This window comes from Octodon degus, unplaced genomic scaffold, assembly GCF_000260255.1.
Source record: "Octodon degus isolate 3935 unplaced genomic scaffold, OctDeg1.0 scaffold00130, whole genome shotgun sequence".
NCBI classification, from domain to species: domain Eukaryota; kingdom Metazoa; phylum Chordata; class Mammalia; order Rodentia; family Octodontidae; genus Octodon; species Octodon degus.
In genome coordinates, this window is record NW_004524706.1 from 5340579 (window position 1) to 5348406 (window position 7828).

Sequence of the window (7828 nt, forward strand, 5' to 3'; positions counted from 1 at the left end):
GTCGTACTCCCCCAAAACAACAAAAACTAAGTGCAAAATCAACTTGTATGACTCAAGAGCTCAATCAGGTTGAAGCTTTGGCATATGCTGGAGGCTGTTCTGGTGACCACCAAAGCTTAGTAAGATTCTTTGCTCAGAGGTTTGACCCCCAAAATAAAAACTCTTGGTCCACAAAATTTAATAACTATATAAATAAAGTAACCGTATAAAGAGAACAAGCCACAGTTCTCCTTTAAGGGTTGTATCCTCAGTAGCAGATCTGAAAACAAATACCCACAGATGTGTGGCTGATGTGCCACAGAAGAAGTTCAACGAAACATAAGTCCATGTCCTTCAACTGTCATGTAAGCTGGGTGGCAACAGAAGAAAGGCTTAAGGCAGTAAGAGGCATTCCAGAGAGCAGCATGTGCTCTGAGGCCATCCTAAAGTGTTCCAAGAAGGAAAAGGTATCTCACTCATTCAGTGAGTAGTTTGCTAGCTGTCAGAAACTACTTCCTCCTCGTAGTCATCCTCATCTTCCTTCTTGTCTAGTTCAGAGGTATCTGATGACTCATGCAGTAGGACATATTCTCTACTGCTGAACCCAAATTTAAGCACATCCTTTTCCTTTAGTTCATAGTATCTTTGTGGCTCGATGCGCTTGTTGTTCAAGAAAGTTCCATTGCCTGAGCCCAAGTCAATGATGTAGGGCTTTACCCTTCGGCCAACAGTACCATCAGCACGTGTGTATTCCACAAGCCTAGCAGAGAGAAAAGAATAGTGAGCAAAATCCTGCCTCAGATATCCACCCTTCTCTAACTAAAGGTCTGTACAAAGCTTAGATGATGTAAGCAACCTAGCTTGAACACAATTCAAGTTAAACTAGGAAATCAAGGGGAAAGCACTGTACTGGGTAGTAAAACAGTGCTGCAGTGAGAATACACACACTAGAAGAGTAACTAAGAACTGGCTGCTAGGTGGATGGAGGGAGTCCATGGTAGAAGCTCAGCCCTATTGTCAATCCTGTTGTATATCACCAATAAATGTTTCTTTGGCCTATATTTTAACAGTTTAGCTTCATTCCAAATGAAAAAAACAAAACAAAACAGTGGACTTGGACTTCAAAGTGAAGGGAGCTAGATTAGAACCAGAGTTCTGGTAAACTGAGCATTTATTAGGCAAGTTGCTCGGCTCTACTGAACTTTGGTTTTCTCTTATGTCAAATAGGAATATTAACACTAGCTATATTCTTTAGAGAAGTGTTCAAAGGGCCACATAGTAACAGATACTACTACATAAGTTAGGCAGGGGCAGACAGAGCTACCATACATGACAGGCTTTTTTTTTTTTTTTTTTTAATTATTTATTTTTACATTTAGTGTGTGTGTGTGTGTGTGTGTGTGTGGCCAGCTCAGCCCACCAGGGGGCGGGGCGGGCTGGCATGTGGTGCTGGGGGATCGAACTGCGGTCCACTGTGCTTTGCTAAGCTTGTTCTAAGTAGGTGCTTTAGACCACTGAGCCATCTTTCCAGCCCCCCATGACAGGCTTTTTCAGTTATAGCTCTATTAACCTTCATAACAGCCCTATGAGGCAGGCTGGCCCCACATCAAATACTTGGAAAGCACCAATAGCAGAATTCAAAACTCAGGTTTTCTGACACCATGTTCAATGTTCTCCTACAAATAAATGAATGGCAGACTTGGTGGCACAAGCCTGTAATCCCAGCATTCAGGAGGCTGAGGCAAGAAGAGTGCCTCAAATTCAAGGCCAGGCTGGTTACAAAGTGAGTTCATGGGCAGCCACAACTATACAGTAAGACCCTGTCTCAATCAATCAATCAATCAATCAATCAATCACAATAAAGCCAGTATTAGACATGATGGGTATGGGATTCTGTATATACACTAATACCTTGGTTCATGAACACTTATGTTTGTCAACAATTTGGTTTGCAAACAGAAGCATTTGGCAAAGCTTTATTTTTTGAGGACTCTGCATCAGGTAATGAACACAACCACATTCATCCTTTTCAGAATTGCAGAATGAATTAGGTTCATGAACTGAGGTACCACCGTACATGTAAGCAAGTATCAGTAATCCTAACTAACAAACACCCAGTGTCTGCTGGCACTTTGAGTGCTTCCACTCCACGTGTACCCACCGATACTGGAAGACTGCATGCTGTTTTGAACACGACGGATGATCAATGGGAATGTCTGCGATGCGGCGGTGCCGACCCAAAAGGTAAGCACTCTGTCGATGGATGTACATGACAGGGAGTACCTCATCATTTTTAAAGGGGTAGAGACGCCACCGTTTCTTGGGGATACGTGCTTCTGGGGGCTCACTGTATTTAATGACTACACCCCGAAAAGTGTTAGTGTCCTCAAGAAGAGCCCCAGAGAGTTCAAAGCTTGGTTTTTCTTTCACAGGCACCTCTTTGTCTTTATTGTTGCCACCAGGCCGAGGCCCCAACTCCTGAGCACCACTACCATTTCCGCTGCCTTCATTCTTTTGGCGGTGCTCACGCCGCCTGGCATTGTAGAACTCACGCTCTTCTTCCTGAGCCTGCAGGTTCTGGCTGTCTCGCTCCCATCCCTGAGGTGGCCCGCTCCCAGGCCTCTCTCCAGAGCTTCTCTTTTGGCGGGAATGGCCTCGGTGTCTGTCTCGGTCACTGTTCCTAGCCCTTCTGTGCTCCTGATTGGATGGTTCACGGTGTTGCCGATCCTCTCGTCCTCTCCGGGGGTGATCCTCATGTTCCTGAAATTCAAATAGATTCAGTACAGGAAGGAGGCCACCATCTATGAACGAGCTACATTTCAGTCACTAGGATCTCCATTTTGGCAATCAGGACAAAATGCCCCACAGATCTAAGGCAATCAATCTGCAGTAGTTATGTTCCCGCACAAGGCCACTAAGATTATGTACCATGCTTCTATTTGTCTATAGGTCTAACAGCACAAGCTCATTTCCAGTGCCCAAAAACTGGTACAGAAAGGAAAAATACCCTCCCTTTCAGAACACGTATAAACTACAGACAAATTTACAAAGTAGTATAAGGACAAAACAGAACAAAAGGTGTTAAGTAGTTATGTACTACACACATAAAGAAAAAACTAATGTTCTCTTATTCCAAAACAAAAACCACAAATAATTTTTTAGAAAAAAACATCTGAAGGGGCCAGCCAAATAGCTCAGGGATTAAAGCTTCTGCAAGCAGGTGCAGGGGCCAGGGATTCGATCCCCAGGCCTGCTGTGCAGGCCTCACCCCTGGGGCACACTGAGATGATTGAGACTGGGCATGGTGGTGCATGCCTGTAATCTCAGCTCTTGGGAGGCTGTAAACAGGCAGATCACTATGAGTCTGATCTAGTAGTGAGACCCAGAACACCCTGTAGACCCTTCCCTAAATACAAAACAAACAAACAAACAAACAAACAAACAAACTGAGATCAAAGCCAGCCTGAACTACATAGCAAGATTATGTCTTAAAAAACTAAAACTAAAAATAAAAGTCTAATAAATACCCAAAGTTTATCCTCACTAACTTAAATAACCAAAGTATCAGCTCTAAAGAGAATATGAGTTTCCTCTTTCAGGGCAGCAAAATTAAAAAGACCAGTAATAGCTACTGTCAAAAAAAGAGAACAACAGCTTTATTTGGGCTCTCTTTATAGAATTTTCTCTTTACTTTTCAACCTTCTAAATTGTAGGTTGTAATTATGAAAGTTACATAAACTTCAATAATAAAGCATCGTGCCCATAAAAAAAAAAAAAAAAGAGAACAAGACAATGGATATTTTCACACTGCTAGTCTAAGTATAAACTGGTATATCTTATTTAGGGCAATTTGGCAGTATTCAAAGTTTCATAAACTACTAATCCTACTCACAAGGATCTAGCCTACAGAAACATTAGCAGAAATACACAACCAATTTTATGTGAGGGTGTTTACTGCCATCTTATTTATAGTAACAAAAAACAAAAAATAAACTCATGCTCCTCAATAAGACAATGTTTGAATGATTACATATTCATAAAGGGATACAGTCATTAAAAATGAATAATGGATCCGGCAAGATAGCCCAGCAGTCTAAAGTGCCTAGGCAAGCTTAAGCAAGCGAGGGACCAACCCCTGTTTAATTCCCAGCACCACATACAGCGCAAGCCCTGCTCCCAGGGTGGGCTGAGCCAGACACAAAAAAAAAAAAAAAAAAAGAGAGAGAGAGAGAGAAAGATAATGACAAATACATTCAAAATATTAAATGGAAAGGAAAAAAAAGGGGAACAAGTTTCATAATGAAGAAATCTCTGCTTGGAAGATGACATACACAGAGGGTTCCCACTGTATTTAACTAAATATTATATAAAAATAAGACCTTCAAGGAAACAACACCACTGTACATAAGCAGCAGAAACAAGTGCTACAGATTTAAAAACCCAAGGACTTGAGGTATAGGGCTAGCAATATACAGTATATAACAATTCATGTATAAAAATATAGAGGATTACAGTTAAAAAATTTTAAGTGAGGTGTGGTGGCAACCACCTATAATCCCAAAGTCAAGTAGGCTGAGCAGGATTCTAAGTTTGAGTTCACCATGGATAACTTGGTAAAACTGTCTCAAAATGTTAAAAAATGCAACCAGGGCATGGCGATGCATAACTGTCATCTCAGTACTGTGGGAGGATGAGGCAGGAATATGAACACTTACTAGGTATTTCATGGTAAAGGATTTTTCAAATTTAACTACAGATGAAGCTCAGTGGTAGAGTACACAGTCATCATTGCTAGAGGCCCCAGATTCAATCCCTAGAACCAAATAAAATTTAGGTGATCTTATACCCATTAGGATGGCTATAATCAAAACACAGAAAATAAGGGCTGAGGATATAGTCAGTGCTACAGCACTTGCTTAGCATGCTGAGGCCGCGAGATTGATCCCCCAAGACAAAACAAAACAATAAACAACTTAAAAATAATGAACAAAAATAAGAAAACAAGGAACAACAGAAAATAACAAATATTGCTGAAAAATATGAACTGGGACTTGTGTGTACTATTACCAGGAATGATTCAATCCCCGGTTCCAAAAAAAAAATAATTTTATATTCATTCTCTTTCTCTCTCTCTTCTCTCTCCCCCCTCCCCCTCTCCCTCTCCCTCTCATCTGTCTGTACTATTCCCAGGAATGATACAATGGCATCACCACTATGGAAAAGAATAGGATGGATCTTCAAAAAAAAAAAAAAACTATTATATGAACCACTAATTTTATTTCTACAATTGACAGCAGAGTCTTGAAGAGATATTTGTACATCCAAATTCACAGCAGCATTATTCAAAAAAACCAAAAGGTGCTGCCACAGATAAACAGATATATTAAATGATTATCCAATCCTAAAAAAGAAGGAAAATTATGACATCTGCTACAATATGGATAAACCTCAGAGGACACTATGCTAGGTGATATAAGCTAGGCACTTTCAGCTGTGTGGGGTGTCTAGAGTAGTAAAATTCACAGAGGAGAAAGTAAAAGAGTAGCTGCTAGGGGCTGGAGACGGAGGGAATTTATTGTTTATTGAGAACACCTTCAGTTTTGTGAGACTGAAAGTACTAGAGGGGCCGGGGAGATGGCTCAATGGAATAAGTGCTTCCCTGGCAAGCACAAGGGCCTGAGTTCAATCCCGGTTCCACCAAAAAAAAAAAAAAGAAAGTACTAGAGACTGATGGTGGTGACAGCTGCACAACAATGTAAGTGAACTCGGTAACAGCAACTATACACTGAAAAATAGTAGTTAACAGTAGTATGTTGTATATTACAATTAAAATATTTTTTTTCAAAACTTAGGTGTGTTGGGGCCGGAGAGAGGGCTCAGTAGAATAAGCACTTCCATGGCAAGCGCAAGGGCCTGAGTTCAATCCCCAGTTCTGCCAAAAAACAAAACAAAACCAAAAAAGGTGTGGTAATAAATTTGTGGGGTTTTGTTCTTGTTTTTTGATACTTCCTTTTCTTTCCCTTCCTTCTTTTTTTCAGGGGGAATCAAACTGAGGACCTTGCCCTTGCCAGGCAGGCACTTGTGCTGCTGAGCTATATTCCCAGCCCCCGTATTATATTTTTTATTTTGAAAAAAGGGTCTCATTAATTCACTAAGTTGCCCAGGCTGGGCGTCAACCAGTGATCCTCCTGCCTCAGTCTCCCAAGTACTGTGATTACATGTGTGCCCCACCATACCCAGCTGGGATTATAGTTCTTAAAGAGTGCTACACTATTGCTGTGCACCATTCCGGGTTTGGTAGAGTGTGTGTGTGTGTGTGTGTGTGTGTGTGTGTGTGTCTTTAAAGAATCTTTATCTCTTAGCACTATCTTCTAAAAATACAGATGGGCTGGTGAGGTAGCTCAGAGGTATAGTACCACACACACACACACAAACACACAATTTACAGATGAAATGCTATGTCTGGAATTTGCTTCAAAATCATCTTCAAGAAGAGAAAGGGAAGTGAGTAAGAGTAGATATGAAGGGTGGCCAAATAGCTCAGCGGATTAAAGCACCTGCTTAGACAGCCAGTTCGATCCCTGGGCCTGCTGTGCTGAGACAGCAATTGAGACTGGGTGTGGTGGTGGGCGCCTATAATCTAAGCACTTGATAGGCTGTAAACAGGAGGATCACTGTGAGTCTGACCTACATAGTGAGACCCTGTACTAAACACATTTAAAAAAAAAAAAAAAGAGTAGATATAAAACCAACTGGAAAAAAAATGCTGAATGATACAAGGTGAATCATTAAAAAATTCTCCACACTAAAACATTAAAAAACAAAAAAAAAAAACAAAAAACCAACCAGCTAGACAATAGAAGAAAGAGGGCTGGGGAGATAGCTCAGTGGAATAAGTGCTTGCCTGGCAAGCACAGGGTCCTGAGTTCAATCCCTGGTACTGGGGGGGAAAAAAAAAAAGGAAAAGAAAAGAAAGAACAAAATGCAACTTTTCATAACTATCTAGCTTTAGGTTCAAGAAGCTAAACAAATGCTAAACATATCCCTACTACAGCACTCAGGAGGCTGAGGCAGAAGGATCATGAAGAGTTTGGGGCTACTTTGGACTACAGTGAGTTAAGGGCAGCCTAAACCACGTGGTGAGACCCTATCTCAAAAAACAACAAGAATGCCAATGCAAAAAAGAGAAACAAAGAAAGGGAAATCTCATACTACTTAGAGCAAGGACAGTGAGGGAAAGCATGAGCATGTTCAATCATCAAGTCCTGCCTTCCCCAGATGTGAAGCCCATCCCGAGTGAACAGGGAACCCTGCATCAGCAAGGCTGATCCTCCAGAAGGGAGGCAAAGAGGAAATCCTGAACACTGGGACAAAGGCCTTGCCCTTCACACAAAGCCTGCTCTTTGCCAAAAATAGGGCATCAGATGAGGACCTGCTTGCTCAGAGTAACACTTAATGTCTCCACTTTTCCTAGCCTCCAAAGGCAAGCATCCAGAGGGAGACCTGGTCACTGATCCTCCTACCCCAAAATATGGCTCCACCTGTGTTGAGTTCACTAAGCCTAAACTCATTATACCCTTTACTCTTATGTAAGAGTCACTCACTAAAGAAGCTACACTCCTTGCTGTCACTCTCACCAAGGAAAAAGGTCTCAGAAGAAACCAAACCTTCTGACACCTAACCTTGGACCTGGCTTCCAGAACTACCCCAAGTACTGGAATTCAACATGCACCAAGTTTCTTAAAATTTAAATCTGGGGGCTGGAGAGATGGCTCAGTGGTCTAAAGCACCTACTTAGAACAAGCTTGGCAAAGCATCAGGGACTGCGGTTCAATCCCCCAGCACCACA

The 7828-nt window shown here is 41.6% G+C and overlaps 1 protein-coding gene across 1 annotated transcript in view; it reads right to left on the reverse strand.

Moving 5' to 3' along the window:
* Positions 1–415: 415 nt before the first annotated feature.
* The window catches only part of Snip1 (Smad nuclear interacting protein 1), a 9735-nt gene continuing 2322 nt past the window's right edge, over positions 416–7828 (reverse strand). The window contains exons 3-4 of the mRNA XM_004641034.2: positions 2141–2739; positions 416–739 (exon numbers count right to left, since the gene is read on the reverse strand). Of these exons, the coding sequence (XP_004641091.1) occupies positions 475–739; positions 2141–2739 (864 nt within the window). The 3' untranslated portion in view covers positions 416–474. The remainder of the gene's footprint in view (positions 740–2140; positions 2740–7828) is intronic.